Source organism: Colletotrichum navitas, assembly GCF_030913465.1.
Source record: "Colletotrichum navitas strain CBS 125086 chromosome Unknown LY79scaffold_4, whole genome shotgun sequence".
NCBI classification, from domain to species: domain Eukaryota; kingdom Fungi; phylum Ascomycota; class Sordariomycetes; order Glomerellales; family Glomerellaceae; genus Colletotrichum; species Colletotrichum navitas.
The window spans coordinates 779,727-796,083 of record NW_026850550.1 but is presented as its reverse complement, the minus strand read 5'-3'; the positions used below and the strand labels follow the sequence as shown (position 1 = coordinate 796,083).

General features: G+C 54.2%; 6 protein-coding genes across 6 annotated transcripts; 3 read left to right on the top strand and 3 right to left on the bottom strand.

The window, feature by feature from the left end:
• Positions 1 to 215: 215 nt before the first annotated feature.
• LY79DRAFT_665901 (transporter particle component) lies at positions 216 to 1,231 on the bottom strand (the record flags this gene model as incomplete). Its single annotated transcript, XM_060563136.1, has 4 exons — positions 216 to 347; positions 409 to 498; positions 587 to 704; positions 837 to 1,231. The coding sequence occupies 4 exons, from the start codon at positions 1,229 to 1,231 to the stop codon at positions 216 to 218; spliced, it is 735 nt and encodes a 244-aa protein (XP_060419441.1).
• An 880-nt stretch (positions 1,232 to 2,111) lies between these two features.
• On the bottom strand, positions 2,112 to 4,533 carry LY79DRAFT_689323 (MIZ/SP-RING zinc finger protein; the record flags this gene model as incomplete). Its single annotated transcript, XM_060564711.1, has 7 exons — positions 3,909 to 4,533; positions 3,560 to 3,790; positions 3,439 to 3,507; positions 3,073 to 3,380; positions 2,891 to 2,996; positions 2,611 to 2,836; positions 2,112 to 2,559 (listed from the first exon to the last, which is right to left on the bottom strand). Exons 1-7 carry the CDS (start codon positions 4,057 to 4,059, stop codon positions 2,112 to 2,114), a joined length of 1,539 nt encoding a protein of 512 aa, XP_060419440.1. The 5' UTR covers positions 4,060 to 4,533.
• A 639-nt stretch (positions 4,534 to 5,172) lies between these two features.
• LY79DRAFT_538131 (uncharacterized protein) lies at positions 5,173 to 6,257 on the top strand. Its single transcript, XM_060556713.1, has 3 exons — positions 5,173 to 5,564; positions 5,645 to 5,689; positions 5,748 to 6,257. Exons 1-3 carry the CDS (start codon positions 5,378 to 5,380, stop codon positions 5,879 to 5,881), a joined length of 366 nt encoding a protein of 121 aa, XP_060419439.1. The 5' UTR covers positions 5,173 to 5,377; the 3' UTR covers positions 5,882 to 6,257.
• Positions 6,258 to 6,465: 208 nt separating this feature from the next.
• On the top strand, positions 6,466 to 9,828 carry LY79DRAFT_646567 (GPI ethanolamine phosphate transferase). The gene is made up of 8 exons (XM_060562466.1): positions 6,466 to 6,967; positions 7,027 to 7,071; positions 7,122 to 7,413; positions 7,463 to 7,590; positions 7,648 to 8,018; positions 8,070 to 8,305; positions 8,370 to 8,632; positions 8,692 to 9,828. The coding sequence occupies exons 1-8, from the start codon at positions 6,756 to 6,758 to the stop codon at positions 9,728 to 9,730; spliced, it is 2,586 nt and encodes an 861-aa protein (XP_060419438.1). The 5' UTR covers positions 6,466 to 6,755; the 3' UTR covers positions 9,731 to 9,828.
• A 106-nt stretch (positions 9,829 to 9,934) lies between these two features.
• LY79DRAFT_505769 (nuclear condensing complex subunit) lies at positions 9,935 to 13,122 on the bottom strand (the record flags this gene model as incomplete). Its single annotated transcript, XM_060553656.1, has 2 exons — positions 9,935 to 10,359; positions 10,416 to 13,122. 2 exons carry the CDS (start codon positions 13,120 to 13,122, stop codon positions 9,935 to 9,937), a joined length of 3,132 nt encoding a protein of 1,043 aa, XP_060419437.1.
• A 352-nt stretch (positions 13,123 to 13,474) lies between these two features.
• LY79DRAFT_255779 (RNA recognition domain-containing protein) lies at positions 13,475 to 16,049 on the top strand. Its single transcript, XM_060551886.1, has 3 exons — positions 13,475 to 13,539; positions 13,603 to 14,334; positions 14,407 to 16,049. The coding sequence occupies exons 2-3, from the start codon at positions 13,605 to 13,607 to the stop codon at positions 15,909 to 15,911; spliced, it is 2,235 nt and encodes a 744-aa protein (XP_060419436.1). The 5' UTR covers positions 13,475 to 13,539; positions 13,603 to 13,604; the 3' UTR covers positions 15,912 to 16,049.
• Positions 16,050 to 16,357: the final 308 nt, after the last annotated feature.

The window sequence follows — 16,357 nt, the reverse complement described above, 5'->3', positions numbered from 1 at the left end:
ATTTTGGGATATGGCGACGATCGGCGGTGTTTCCATCTACTCACTAGGGAGCTTGGGTTATAAGTGGAGTTTGACACTTTCCGAAATCAACTCGAATTGATCGCACCATCTGATCGGGACTTGCGACAGCATCCCTGTTCAACTTTGTGACTGCCCTTGCTTGTGCCCAAAGCCACAGCAACTGAAACCCGATAAACAACTCGCTTTTCTGGGTATTATGCACTGGATGGTAGTGTCTTGATCTGAAAGATGGCGGCCGGCAGCTCGTTCGTCTCGGCCTGGACGGTGGCGTTAATCCCCAACGCCGCCAGGGCTCCACGCACGATCCCGCATGGAAACCAGAGGAACTGTTGGCAAGGTTAGTTAGCAATTTGGCACATTGAGTATGTGATCTTGACCGAAACGTACCGGTTGTGCCCGAACAACGGCTTGTCCGCCAGTTTCTGTGCTCATTCGCGAGAATGGTTTGAACGAGTTGTCCGTCAACACATAAACGCCCTGATACAATAGTGAAATGGTCAGCACACCGTTTTTAAAACTTGGAGTATCTCCTGACCGGACGCCCCAAGGTGCCGCGACGACCTACTCTATGATTCGTCTTGAGGTTGTCCACCTGTTTCCTAAACACCAGCGACCAAAGGTCCTTGCAGACGAACTTGATGACGTCGAGCGTGTCGTTGAACCGCGGCCGGTCCCTTGAGAATCTGCAACAACCAACAGCAAGTCAGCCGCTAAGCCTTGACATGAACAAATGATACCTCATCTTGCCCTTGGCTTCTAGTCGCAGAGAACTGAAGACAGGAGAGACGTCGAGCAACATTGGAAGCTACACGCACCTCTCCACAAGCCCCTGTCCAACTCGGTATCCCAATGTCTCAAGGCGGTAGAATACTGCATCACGCTCCTCGTCCTCGTCCATCTTCCGCGCCATGCTGCCCCCCGCGGCACCCTCCGCGGACGACGGCGCAGGGCCGCCGGCTACACCTCCGCCAGGAGTATGGCTCACAGATGACAATGCGTCTGCCGATGCACGGTCGCCGGCGCTAGAAGGCGCGTCTGCGCCCGTACGATTTGCTGCGTCGCCCGAAGGAAGGTCGTCGTCGAGCTCCCTTGTCACGCGGAAGGCTAGGGGCACAAGCTCGATGAGAAGGAAGTCCAGGCACGAAGAGTTGAGGAAGGAGGCCGATGGGTCCGTGGCGTTGTACGGCGGCATGACGCTCTCGAACGACATGGTTGAAGACGTGTTCGGATTTCTCGGGTTGTTTTGTTTTGTTTGCGTGGTCTGGAAAACGGCGATATGCTTCTCGTTGGCAGCTTGAGGCAAGGTGACTGTCTGTACGCCTAGGGAATTGCTTGGTGGCAGATTGCGATGGAGTAAGGCTGCGGTGAGAGTTCGCAAGGGGTATGGGCTTGTCGCCGATGATTTTCCTTTCGTAGTGTCGACGGTCTGATAAGAGGCTGAGTTTGCTTGGGAAAATCGCAATGGGCAGTCCGTATGGGTGCGAGGCCAAGGTAAAGGTGTAGACGAAGGACAGACGAACGGATGGAGCGAATGAATGAGGTCAGGTACGTACCTACCTGCATTGACAATTGTGTGGAGCTGATGTTGAGCTCCAGGGTCCACACTGCAGCTCCCCGTTCCCACTCCCGCCCTGGAGTTCACTGGATTGCCTGCCGATAGTCGACATTTGGTACTGACAAGAGCTAAAAGTATGACAAGGGAGGGAGGGAAGTGGCAAGAAAAGCTTCGCAGAAATTGTATTTGATTATGCGAAGTCCATATCCGCAATGATGGCTAATAGAGAGACTTCTGCTCCTAGAGCCCGGCGATGCTTTAGCCCTCGCCATCTAAACAGACAGACTTCTGCTCGCCAGCTGACGGTCGCCCTGCTTCCATGACATTTGATAGTCGGCCGTCATGGATATCGGGATGTGTTTTGCCCCCTAAAACGCCTGAACAGCTATCCATCCATCCCTGCCCACGCTCAACTGGGTAAAAAAAAGCATACATGAGCACAAATCCGCCTTAATTGGGCATATGTACGACGTGTCAAGGTGACTGACCCCAGACTCCGTGCCCAGTAGATGAAACCAAGAAGAATAAATCCTTCCTAGTATGGCAGACCACTGCTGTAGCCGTTGGTGTAACTGTTCACGCCCGGCTGCTGCAACTGCTGTCTCTTCGGAGGCGGTTCGGTGGGTTCCTCGTCGTCATCAGAAAGAGTCAGATCTATCGTTACTCTCTCCGAATGAAGTCGCTTGCCGCTCGTTGTGGCCACGCCTCGCGGCATGGCCGAGCTCTCCCGGGACATGACTGTTGTGGTGGGAGTAGCCGTGCTGGCTACTGAGCGGTTGGGTGTTTCGAAATTGCGGCTGCGGATAGGATTGACTTCAACAATGCCCCAATCGTCGTCGTCGTCATCATCATCAAGAAGGCCGCTTCCACCGTTGGTAGGCTTGCTATCGTTTTGTGCCGAGTTCACTCGCCACTGACCATCAGGCTCGATCGTAACCTGATCAAGAGACTTGGACGTGTTGGCCAGGATGTCCCTGACATACCTTGAACGAGAGTCAGCTGGAAAGTCATAGTCAACTAAGAACAGAACCTACTCATCAACAGCCAGCTGCTCAAATGGGGCGGACTTGTTGCAAATGGGACAGAGCCACTGGGGGCCTTGTTCTTGCAGCTGGAGATATGATGTTGCGTCAAAGCATTGGATGTGTGAGCAGTTGACAGAACGGCACGGAACATCGAGACGCATATAGGAGAGAGGACATTTGAGAGACAAGACTTGTGACGTGGTCACGATATCCGTATCCGCTGCCTTCTTGCTGACTATTGTTTCTTAGTAAGGTAGAAAGGTCGGGGGTCTCGCTCGGGCAAACCTACTCTCTTCAATGACCTTATATTTTGGGATCTTCTTCCCGACCTTGATCTTATCGGCCAATTCCTGAGTCGAGGTGATTTTGCAAGCGTAAAGAACGAGGTAGAATTTCTGCAAAGCGAAGAGATGTCAACAAGGGGCAGCCGGACAGGGCGATGCCTACCACAGTGCCGTCGAGAAAACCCACCTTTTGAGTCAGCGCGTAAGTGAACTCAACGAGATTCCGGTTGTCGTTTTTCAGACGCAGGTAGCTTGTGATATCGACTGGCCTTGTCGATCCCGGCTTGTTCTTCAAGCCTCTCAGGTTCGCCTTGACCTCATTGCCGTTGATCTTGATTTCCGACTGGTGGGGGAAGGAAATGTCTTGGGTTCCGCTATTGTCCGCGGCGCAGAACACCATGATGCGCAGCGATTTGTCTTCGAGAACTCTGCTGACTCCTGGGTTCTCGCTGGCTCTGACCGGGACAGACACCATATTCCTGTGCTGGGTCATGGCTGGATACTAGTTAATTCCTGGGACTTGCAACCAAAGGATAGCAGATCCATGACGTACCTTCGCAAGTGCGGACATCTCCAACCCGGAACTGTATCTCGTAAAACGGGCTATTCCTGAATGAAGGTCCTGCGGGCAATTAGACGTCTGCAGATGAGTCGTTTTCTGGCCAACGTACCACTTGATCCGTAACTGGGCAGAGCGTGCGCATTCAGACCGCCAGGGCGAGCGCTGCGCGAGGTTCCCCAGTATGGATCTTGCCGCAACATAGGTACGGGCGTAGTCGCTGCGGAAGGGCGACCCTGCTTATGGGAGGCGGGCGAAGAGGATGCACCTGTTCTTGTGGTTTCGATGCTTCGTTGGATTTGTTGAAAGCGAGTCACATCATTGAGGTTGTATGCCTCCTGAATAGCTGACGGGCACAAGTCAGCCAAAGTAGACGGGAAAAAAACCGAAGTCTGCGAGCGGCAGAAGTCACCAAGAAACAGCGAAGAAGGGGGAAGGAGCACAAGGAGCAGGGGGCGACTTACCGTTCACAATGCGACTCTGCAGCGATGCCTTCACGCCACTACTAGTGAGGCCGTTCAGCTGGCAGATGCTGGAAAGCTGGCGGTTGAGTAGTTGGTTGCTGTTAACCAATTTGACCAGAGCTTGCAGCTCCTGCCTCGGGATGGAGGTCATGTTTCCCGGGCGAGGTGGACAAGTCGCGGTGGTGCGGTCGGTGATAGCCTCATGAAGGTTTGCGGGTGCGACGTCGGATCGACTTCGGCCGTGGGGAGCGCGCAGATGTCGATGGCTTCGGATTTTCTGGCAGTGGTTCTAGTAGCTGTAGCAATAGCGTGGGCAGATACAGGAAAGAAGAAAGACAGAGAAGGAAAGAAGACGGACGGGCTCAAATGGAAAGAAGAACCATGAGCGCGACCACGCGAGGCAGGAGCGACGAGGCTCGTGGTGCGCGCCGACAAGCAGGAGCAAAGTGCGTGGGGAAGTTGCCGTCAGTCGAGGATAGCAAGGGCAGGGTAGCTGTGCACTGGCTCTCCTGACTGTCAGCGGCGGCGGTGGTGGTGGTGGTAATAGTGGGTGTTGATTGCGGCGACTTTCTCCTCTTGGATGTGTTTTTGGTGCAGGGCCTAACGGAGAAACCGTGACGACGGCACGGGTAGTGGTGACACCCTGACCCCAAACTCGACTATATTGCTCAACGAAAAAAGCGTGCCAGAATAGCGAGAAGCGCACGACAAAACGGCGATGCGAGTCGGAGCAGACAAGGCGTGGTTAAGCCAGTCAGCGGGCTATTCTTTGGGTCGGCAAGGATTTGATGTCGTTCGCGACTGGCGCCGGCTTTGGGGGGTAGGCTTCTGTGAAGACAATCTGAGGATAGTATTGCAAGTGTATCTTAGTGCACCGAGAGAGGGCTAGGTGGGTGTGGGACTAAATGGGAGGAGACCACACAGCCATTATAGGCATCTAAACACCTGAGTATTATCGAGGCTACAGTGGACGCGGCCACTGCTGTTTCAGTATCTACGTCCTCTAAATCAAATATGGCGCCCTCATCCGAGCGGCAAGGCCACCATCCATCTGTCTCATCGGCTCGCCCTTTGCAGGCAGGAGAACGCTTGTGTGAATTGGAAATGGGCCTTTGGATGGAGTGGGGTGGCAATAGCCGGCAGGCCCCGAGACGCGGATTGGACAGTGGCAGGCCGTTTTCTGGCCCAGCGTGAGACCCTTTCAGGGATTGCTGCGTGTCAGTGGGTGTCTGGATCGGGAGGCGGGGCGACTCGGCGACTGCCTGCGTAAAATTTCCTACGTTCACTCTCACTGAAGAGAACTACCGCTCGCTCTCGCACAGTCACTTTCACCCTGTCAACGACAACAGATTACTCTCAACTCACAGCTGGAAGCATCTTTCGACCAGAGAAACCTTGGTGATACACTTATTCGGTGAATCTGCCCCGTATATTCTAAAACACCAGCCGCTGAGGCAACCTCCGCAACGATGGCCAAGAGTTCGAGATCCAGCGTCATCAAGAAGAACAACCAGAGACTCAAGGCAAATGTCTTTGGTCCCGTTGAGCAGGCGAGAGCCGAGCGTCTTTCGGCGAAGCTGCAGGAACTAGCCAGGCAGCCCAAGCCTGAGAAGGAGGCCGACATCGACATGGATGATGAGCAGCAGCATATTGACGGTGAGTGCTCATTCATAACCATATCCAATTGGGCTATTCTACGTCTCCGAAGATATCATGAGAAGCTGACATGAATCCAGCGCAACTCAACGGCGATGATGCCGCGACCAGGACTGACGATAATGGTATGTCGAATCAGGACTCACCGCCCTTTACACTTTACATAACTCACACTCATGACAGTCATGGATGTCGACTCGGCCAAGCCCAAGCGTCGGACCGGCAGAATCCAGAAGCAGAGGAAGAAGACATCCAAGGTTGTCTTCCCTAAATACAAGGACCGCCACGGTGGTGTCCAGAAGAAGAAGAAGGCTTAAGCGCGTCGCCGTTTGTTCATTTTGCTTTTGACATGATGGACACTTTGTGGTTGAAGAGACGACTTCCAACGGCTAGGAAGAAGGCGAAACGCCCTCATGGGAAGTCTGTTTGTGAGGAGTTCACCTTTGGGCATGTTCCCCCTCGGCGTTTTGTGTGGATGATCAAAGGGATCGATTTTTCATTTTATTTTTTGTGGTTAGTTCGGGGGGTCATTTCCCCCCATTCGACTCGGTTAAAAGTTAGTAGAACGCATTTGCAGCAATGGAATAATAAGTACGACTCTTGAAATGATGCATCCACTATAAAAAATGCCAGGTCTCGACCTTTCCACTGTTGTTTAATCACAACGGTCATTGATGTTTGAGAATCATACACGTACTGGGCTTGTAGTGGAAGCGGAGGATTCTTGCCCGTATCGGCCGAGTCCTTCTGTGCTGCGACAGGGCTCCCGGACTTCGCTCTACCGAGCCCAACCAATCAGCGGATGCAATGTCGTCCAGCCGGGCGCGTCTCGTCCCTGTAGAGCTGTCACAATGTCCTTCTCAATCTATGCTCCTTATCCATAATTATTACGCAGCTGAGCCTCTCTGCTGGGCACTCACTTTACCTATTTCGGATCCAAACCACCTTGACAACATTGACGGAACAGCGCCGCTGCCTTGCATTCGTCACCCCTTCAACGTGCCGTTGCTTGTGGTGCTCACTCTTTATAATCGCAACATGACTGAATGACACGGCGGCATCTTCCCACATCAACGAGATCGGCCTCTTCCAGGCGTTGAAACTTGGGGACAACTTTACCCCAAAGCCCACACCTAAGCTCCCTTTCACGAAACGGCGCTCAACGACAACCTTGATGGATACGCGACGAAAATGTCTTTTCGATATGGTCCGGGTTTCCTGGCGACCCTTCTTACTGTTGCAAATATCCTAATTCCGCTGGCGATTGTCACCTTCGCATCCGGCTTCTTCCCTTACAAGCCAGTTCTCCCTGGTCTGGCCCAGTATGAAACTTTAGATTACGGCCCGCCGCCCGCCGCGCCTTTCGACCGCCTCATTTTCATGGTGGTCGATGCCCTGCGAAGGTAAAGAAATAGCATCTATAAAAATATACGCCTGAGAGATGTTGACTGCTTGCACACAGCGACTTCGTGTACGCCGACGGCACAGGTTTTACATATACTCAGGAGTAAGCCCCCGCAATCCATGGCAGGCTTTGCGTTATTGATCGTTTAGCAGACTTATTCGTAATGGAGCCGCTCTGCCCTTCACTGCGTATGCTCGGTCGCCGACCGTCACTATGCCCAGAATCAAGGCCATCACAACAGGCTCGATCCCGTCCTTCTTGGATGTCATTCTGAACCTTGATGAGGCCGACACGTCTTCCACTTTGGCCGCTCAGGACACTTGGCTAGCACAGATGAAGGCCAAGGGGGCCGGAAAGCTAGCCATGTATGGAGATGATACCTGGCTGAAGCTCTTTCCCGGAACCTTCGACCGCTCTGACGGCACTTCGAGTTTCTTTGTAGCAGTGAGTAATCACTATCGGTCTTCAGTCTTCTTCAGCTGATCCATTAAAGGACTTCACCGAGGTGGATAACAATGTCACCAGACACATCGACACCGAACTACAGAATGACGACTGGAGCACGCTGGTTTTGCACTACCTTGGCCTCGACCACATCGGACACAAATCGGGACCACGAAGGTGAGGCCATCATTGGACGCAGTCTTCCGGACTCCTGTGCTGATTTTACACCACCAGCTCGCATATGGTCCCTAAACAGCATGAGATGGATGGCATCGTCAAGCGCATCTACAGCGCTATGGATACCCAAAGTCACATGTCCTCGGCCCTGCTGGTCCTCTGCGGAGACCACGGTATGAACGACGCTGGTAACCATGGAGCCTCGTCTCCCGGGGAGACCTCCCCGGCACTTGTCTTCATATCGCCGAAAATAAAGGCCCTGCAACGCAACCTGTCGGCCCCTGCTGCGTTCAAAGAGGACTTCTCTTACTATACCGTGGTTGAACAGTCGGATCTAGTGCCTACACTAGGTGCTCTGCTAGGTTTTCCCGCGCCAAAAAACAATCTGGGCGCGTTCATCTCCGATTTCCTGCCCTTCTGGCCTGACAGTTGGTTGACACTACTTTGTATCTAGGAGAGTAGCCACTGATCTCTTGCAGGGAACGACCAGGTCCAGTTACTCATTCGCAACGCTCGCCAGATATTGAAAGTTGTAACAGCGACGTTCGGCCCAGAGATGTTCGACACCGCAACCATCTCGGCCCGAGAGGCTTGCACAGGCCCACAAGACGATGCCCAAGAGCTGGCTTGCGAATGGCATCGCGTCAATGACGCACTCAAAGACATGGATCGCCAGGCGGAACTAGACCCGATCTGGCTCGAAGCCATGTCCAAGGTTTGCATTCATCCCACTTCCCCTTTATCTAAACCAAAGAGCACACCCCACTAACATCCGGCAGTGGCTCAGTAGAGCGCAGGATCTCATGAGCGGCATGGCCAGCAACTACGACATGGATAGGTTGCACATTGGCGAAGCCGTGGCCGTCCTCGCTACCGGCTCTCTTGTCTTCGGCGCCCGGCTCAGCCTCGTCCCGTTGCTCGCCATCGCAGTCGCGTACGGCATCATGATGTTCGCGAGTAGCTATGTGGAAGAAGAGCATCACTTCTGGTACTGGACCACGTCCGCCTGGCTGGGCATTCTAGCCATCAAGAAGATGCAGACGTGAGCACTCCACGCCCGATCCTGCACCTTTATCTTCTACTGTCTAACCGTTTCCCCAGCACTCGCGCCCCTATCAAAACCCTTCTCTCGCTCCTGCTCGCATTGACAGCCACCAGACTGATCCGAGGATGGAATCAGACGGGCCAAAAGCGCGCCGGCGAGCCCGACATCGTCAAGACTTTCATCGCGGCGAACCCTCATTTCCTCTGGATCCTCGTTAGCTTGACTTATCTCTTTCTCTTTGTCCAAATCCTTAGACAACTCCGCGGCCTGCCTCGCGCCCTCGTAGTCACCACGTCCGCCACCCTTGCCCTCTCTGCCTTTACCTTCAAGGTGGCCTTCACCAATGAAGACGCTCCCGAGCTCGTCACCGGCGTCCCGGCGACCCTCAACGCCCTTACCCAGGGCCTGTCTCTTGTAACCCGGGCCAGGACCGTCTTTGCCGGTATTGCCGCTACTGCGGCGTACTCAACCTACCTCACGCTCTCTAACCCGCGTGCCGAGGCGAGACACACATCCCCCTTGCTCCACCACCTCATCACCCTCCTCCTCGCCACCCAGTCCCGCGTGACAAACATACCGCTCCTCCTGCTTTTCACCTTTCAGCTTCCTTTCCTCGCTTCCCTCGACCTCGGCCTGCCCGCGATCTCTACAACCTCCTTGCTGGTGCAGTACGCCTCCTTCTTCGCCTTCGGCGGCACCAATGCCATCTCCTCCGTCGATCTATCGAGCGCCTACAACGGCGTCGCGGGCTTCAGCGTCATCGCCGTCGGGGTCTTGACCTTTATCGGCAACTGGGCCGGACCGATTTACTGGGCGTCCGCAACGAGCCTGCTACTGCTTCAGTACCGCAGCCGCAGGGCCGGCGATGCAGCCGACGGGAGAAACGTGTTTTTACGGCACATCGGTCACATGACGCTTTTCACGGCGTGCAGTGTCACCTTCATCATGGTAGCTTGCGAAGCATTGCGGACACACCTCTTTGTGTGGACAGTCTTTTCACCGAAGTACCTTTACTGCATGGCCTGGAGCATTGGGCAGCATTTAATCATCAACGTCGTCATCGTCGGCCTCTTGTACCGACTGGGATCTGCGTGATTATATCTTGTCAGAGAGCAGGAGAACCGAGAAAGTAGCAAAAGAAGTAGGTAGTTGCGCAGTCGATTCCGCAAGGGGCAATCATTACATGTATATCATCAATCCTTGTCAAAACATCAATCCATAAAGCTCCCTTGTTCCATGATCCAGGAACAGTTGTCCATCCATCAAAAGTGCCGCCCAGTTCATCAACATGATTGCTGCTCACGCCCCCTCTTCATCTGACAACAGCTCGCTTACAAGAGAGTTGTCGTCTTCCTTGAGGGTGGTCTGGATGACAGTGCCATCGCTGTCTTCATCTTCCTCTTTGATGTCAGGTTCGTTCTTCTCAGACGGCGCGACGGACCCTGCAACGGAGCCAGCAGCGGACCCGGCGACGGAAGCGGCGACGGACACGCTTCTGCTTGTGCGACGCAGCTCGCCATCCTGCTGCTCCCCAAGGGTGGCAACAATCTTGCCCAAGCTGACATGGACCTTGTTGAGGGCATTTCGACCAGTTGTGTCGGAGATCAGCCTGTCGTTGACGGCGATTGTGACCTCGTCGTATACTTCTCGGATCTTCTCCTCCGTGCTAGTGGGCGAAATATACAATTTTCCGAGTAGCGACGCCACCACCTTCTTCTCATCCTCTGTAAGAGTAGTCAGTATTGATACTTGGATCTTGCCACCACTGAGGTTGACTTACTGCTTATGCTGCTGTTCAGGCGGTCCAGGATATCCAAAGCAAAGTCCAAGTGAATGTCACCATTGACAGTCTTCTTCTCTAGGTCAAGACCAGTGGCAGGGTTGAAACACTTGCGGGGATCAGTCCAGTCCACTAGACAAGCACCGATGGTCGTCAAGCTCTCCATATCTTCATCGACATCGGCGTCGTCGTCCTCCAGGCTCTCGCGGACGTTTAGGAGTGCGTGCAGAGCATCCAGTGCGACGGTACGCATAAGATCTTGGTTTTCAGCCCGCGAGTAGCAGAAGACGGGCAGGAAGTAGTTAAGAGCCTGTCTAACGCTTTGGTTGGTAGCTGTAACGGGGTCGAAGTATTGGACGACGAGTGTCTTGAGCATTTCAGCTGAAGCTTCAGGGTCCGTTACGACACGTCCCAGTAGCAGCTTAGAAACAGCCAGTGTGGCGGCAGCCTGGACTTCGGGCGACTTCGTGCCCGATTTGAGTGCTTTGATATAAATCTTGAGTAGCGCTGGCGTTGAGCTGAGCAATTGCGCTCCATGGACATTGAGGATGTCGGTAAGAATCTGCAGGGCTGTAATCTGAAGGGCAGTATGACCCTTAGTGAAGAAGTGCATGAAGAGTGTCAGGTTCTCCTCGGCCAGGGATCTGTCGAGCAGGGAGCAGAGACCCAGACACACAAGGCCCCTCTCACGCACCGGTGCCTCGTGGCTGCGAACAGCAGGGACCACAAGGTTGTTGAGCATCGAAACCAAATGGTCATTCTGTTGCAGATTGCCCGCGACGTTGGACAACATGCACTGCACGATATGCAAGCACTTCATGTTGATCATAATCTCCTTGACAGCCTTTGCTCGAGCTTCTTCTTCGCTGAGCTCGGGGCTCTTCTGCCGACTTCCGCCTCTCGTGGGCGTAGCGTCGCCGCTGACCTCAGACCTCGCTGAGTGGAAGCTGTCTTCAGTGCGGTCGTCCGGTGCAGGGTCATCGACGATTGTGTCGTGAACATCAGCGACGGCCTCGAGAACCACCGAACAGAACTCCTTCTCGCCGGCGTTGTCTGGCGCGCAGATGTCCCTGAGGACATTGATAGTGAGTTTTGTTACATCATCCGGAAGCTCTGGGACTGAGAGCGACTGGCGGAGGAGAGCGAACATCTTGCGACGACCGACCTCGTCAGAGTAATCGAGGGTGATGGCGATATGAAGCAGCTGCTCGACGATGAACTCCTGCTCCACAGTGTCTTCTTCTTCGTCCTCTTCGCCTTCAATCTCAGAAACCCGCTTGATAGCCTCGATCAAGACGCTAATATATCTCTCCAGGTAGAATGCGAGGGTAGTCACTTCTGGCAGCTTCTCCTCAACCAGCGACTCGAATTTGCCGTTACCCTCGTTCCTGCAGAAGTCGTTGAAACTGCGAGCCATGAAAACAGACTCGGCAGAGAGCGTCTCCCAGAATTGGTTATCGAAAGTGACAGCTTCCCGGTAGTCAGGTCTTCCTTCCCAGAAGCCTTTCATTGCCTCAAGAGCGACGCCGTTCTCTACACCGGAGTTCACAACATCGATTCGTTCCAGAAGCTCAAGGAGACCATCGAAGTTCGGAGGTGAAGGTTCGGCGGGCGGAGCCCCTTCTTCGGGTGGTGCAACGCCAGCGCAGTCTTCGATCCACCGTTCGCGGAAAAGTCTGCCTGCGGACTTGCGCACATTTTCGTCTCTATCGCGGAGACCCCACCTGAGGAGTTTCTCTCTCATCGAAAGCGAGAGATGTCGGAAATCACCGAGAGCTGGCAGAAGTCGCGAGTAGACTGCCCTGCGAGTCAAAGCATCTTGATCCCTGGCGCGTTCCAATAGGTAGGGGAGGGTGGCGGGAAGGATCGGGAGGTTAACGAGAAGCGACCGCCTCACATCTGCGCTGGGATCGTTTTGGAGAACCTCTAGGAGCTTCTCAAGCAGCCCGCTGGCGTCATCGTCATCATCGTCTTCGTCTGCAGCGTTGACTTGATTGCCAGCCAGACGCCCCAAGCCCAGAACTGCCTGCGCGCGGACCATGGCCTCCTTATCATGAATGCGCTTAAGGAGGCCATGCCGAAGTTTTTGGAAGAGATCATCGTCGATGGCATCGAGCGAGTTAATGATGTGCGAAATCAATTGAGTGGATCTGTACCGCACAAACTTGTCCTTGGCAACCATCAGGGGCAGAACCGTGCTCATGAGGTAGCTGGTAAGTCTGGTGCTAGGGGTCTCGGGCATGACGCTGGCGTCCTCGTCGATCTCTCCCAGGATCTCGTTGTCTTTGTCATTTGCGTGTCGCAAGAAGAAACCAATAAATCGGATCGTCTTCTCTCCAACGGCCTCTGTCTTTTTGATTGGCATCACTCTCAGGACACACCGGACGAACTCGGAGTTGAAAGCTTCCTCGTCAAACTCATTTGCTGTCGACTTCTTCAGGCTGGTCGGCTCGTAGGCGCAGGCCTCCTGAATCTTGCGCAAGGTGACGACGAGCTTGCGGTGTGACGCTGTGTTTTTCTGCGCATCTCGGAAGACGGCACACACCTGGCTGCGAAGTTCACTGTCGGGTCTTTCGGTCGGGACATCGAGGGCAAGCGAAGAGGAGCGGGACGCTGTTGAGGCTCGGGAGCCGACTGTCGCTGCGGAGGATTTGTGCGAAACGGCGGCCGAGGTCCGCGTGGACCGGGTAGATACGCGTGCGGGCATCTTGGGTCTGTCTGTTTATGTTGTAAAATGCAGCGGATCGGACGAAGCCGCACGATATATGGTGGGAAAAGCTTTATTCGTTAATGAAGCAGAACAGTATGTGTTTGTTGATTGACGGGTGATGGCCAGCGCCTGTTTGCAAAATGCCAGCACACACCGCACACAATTACAGTGGATGAACCCCCGGCGCGTTTTTGTTTTCATCCAGTCTGCAACAGGCAAGTCAATAGACTTCCAGAAATGGTATAGCGCGGGGTCGCCTCTGGGCTTTCTCCACTCGCGATTCCAAGTCCCGTGCACGTGCTGATAAGCCCAGGAAAAAAATCCTTATCGTGCAATTCGCAGCTACGATCACCACCAACCATTTTCCCATGCAGAAAGAGTGAACTCTCTCCACAACCTCTTTTGGCAGTCAAGGTAACCTTTGTTCATTCCTCCTCAATCAAGCTGGCTTTAAAACAATACAGCTAAATCAATCAGAAATGTCATCTCCTGGTAAGCCGCTCAAGCGGTCACGAGCCGAGGAGGACGAGCACGATGCCCTCGTCGCAGCCGCCGTCGCCGAGAACCTTGCAGCAGACTCTGCAGCGGAACCAAAGACAAAGAAAGCCCGCACCGAGGCCAATCGCTCTCTCTTCGTTCGCTCCCTTCCTGCGACCGCCACCAGCGAATCCTTGACCGACTTCTTCTCCGAGCATTTCCCAGTCAAGCATGCGACTGTCGTTCTCGACAAGGCCACCAAGGCTTCCCGCGGCTATGGCTTCGTCACCCTGACGGACGCCGAAGATGCTATGGAAGCCAAGAAGAAGCTCAACAACATGATTTGGGAGGGTCGCCGCATCAGAGTCGATGTTGCCGAAGCCAGACACCGCGACGGCAAGGAAAGCGCCGTCGGAGCGGCTGCTGCTGGTCAGAAGCAGAAGCGCGCGCAAGAACTTAAGGAGGCCAGGAAACCCCCCAAGTTGATTATTCGCAACTTGCCCTGGTCTATCAAGTCATCCGAGCAGCTGGGTGCTCTTTTCAGAGCTTATGGAGTCGTCAAATTCGCCGACCTGCCCCAAAACAAGGGCAAGCTTAAGGGTTTCGGGTTTGTGACCCTGCGAGGACGGAAGAATGCTGAGAAGGCCCTGGAGATGAACGGAAAGGTCATTGACGGAAGACCTATTGCGGTTGATTGGGCCGTGGACAAGAGCGAATGGGACCAGGTGAACGGTACCAAAGAAGACCCGGAGGATGACGAGAAGCCGAAGAGCAAGAAGCAGAAGAAGGCTAACGCAAAGGAAGAGGCCGAGGCTGCCAAAGACGACAAGGCTGGCGAGGAACCTGAGGGCGCTGACGCCGACTTGGAAAACTTTATGAAGAACCACATGATGAATCTCGAGGACGAGGAGGATAGCGACAAGGACGAAAGTGAGGACGAGGACGAGGACGAGGATCTGGACCTGTCCGAAGACGATGAGGAGGGAACCACCAGCAGCGCTCGGGACGACAAAAAACCCGTCATGAAGACGCAAACATCAACCGATAACAAATCGACACTCTTCATCAGAAACCTTCCTTTTACCGTTACAGACGATCAACTGAAGGAGCATTTCGTCAAGTTCGGCCCCGTCAGGTATGCCCGTGTTGTCATGGACCGGGCGACTGAACGTCCCGCAGGCACTGGATTCGTCTGCTTCGTTAACGAGGAGGATGCGAAAGCCTGTATCAAGGGCGCGCCCCGCCCACAGCCCAGCGCCCTCCCGACCAAGCACTCCGTGCTGCAAGACGAGGCCGCTGACAAGGATGGTCGATATACTCTAGACGGTAGGCTTCTGCAAGTCGCCCAGGCCGTTAGCAAGGACGACGCTGAACGCCTGGCCGCCGATGGCAGTGCCAAGAGACGGGAGAAGGACAAGCGACGTCTCTTCCTGCTCAACGAAGGCCAGATCGACACCAGGTCTGCCCTGTATCACAAGCTCACCCCCAACGAGATTAAGATGAGGGAAGATAGTGCCAAGCAGCGCAAGAAGCTCGTCCAGAGCAACCCTACGTTGCACATCAGTCTGACCCGTCTGGCCATCCGTAACATACCGCGCAATATCGGCTCCAAGGAGCTCAAGGAACTAGCCCGGAAGGCCTGCGTCGAGTTCGCCAAGGATGTCAAGGAGGGTAAGCGTCAGCCCCTTTCCAAGGAGGAGAAGGTTAGAGACGCAAAGGAGGCCAAAGACGCCGAGCGCGAGCGCAAGCTGAAGCGCAAGGGTATCGTCCGTCAGGCCAAGATCGAGTACGAGAGTCGCGAGGGCACCAAGGTCCCCGAGGCGAGCGGCGGCAAGTCCCGCGGATACGGTTTCATCGAGTACTCGTCCCATCGGTGGGCGCTCATGGGCCTGCGCTTCCTCAACGGCTATCAGCTGGAGAATGAACTTGGCAAGAAGCAGCGTCTCATTGTCGAGTTCGCTATCGAGAACGCCTCGGTCGTGGCCCGTCGCAAGGCCAACGAGAAGAACCTCGATCGCAACAGGCAGAATGCCCAGAACGCTAAGGACGGCCAGAACACCAAGAAGGGCGGTGCCAATGGTAAGGAACTGCCCAAGATGGCCTCCTTGAAAGACAGAAAGGATAGGAAGAAGGGAAAGAAGGGCAACTTGAACAAGGGTAACAAGGAGGAGCCGGAGTCAAAGTCCGAGAAAGCGGACAAGGCCGATAGTAAGAAGCCCAAGGGCAAGGTCGATCGCGAAGACGTGAAGCCTTTGCTGATAGCAAGGAAGCGTCTGATGAGAAAGAAGAAGGCCTCTTCCCGGGGTTAGGCCAGGCGGGAAGAAACATGGTGTGTGCGAGGGATGTAACTATGGGCTCTCTGCATCATCGAGGCTATTTAAAAGCATTCAAGTTTCGTTCGATAATCATAACATGTTCTGTCAACATCCATTTTCCTTTTTCCGTGCTCCCTTGGAGGAAGTCCCTTTTCCGATTAGCCAAGAATAGTCGTCAACGAGTGCACCTAAGGATTCCCAAGACCCGTCGTGAGGTCACGTTGACGCAAATCCTTGTTGCATTCAATGTCATAGCCCAATCAAGCGTGTATGAGGTGCAGCAAACCAACAGTGTACAAAAGGAGAAGAGCAATAAAAAAACGTGTTCCAGTACCATATCTCGGGCGCGCCCTCAAAAGGATGGACACTCGTATTTGTATTGCGGATGAAATTCCAACAGCACCCAATCTCAAAGTCTCCTTCTACCAGAAACGCCGATC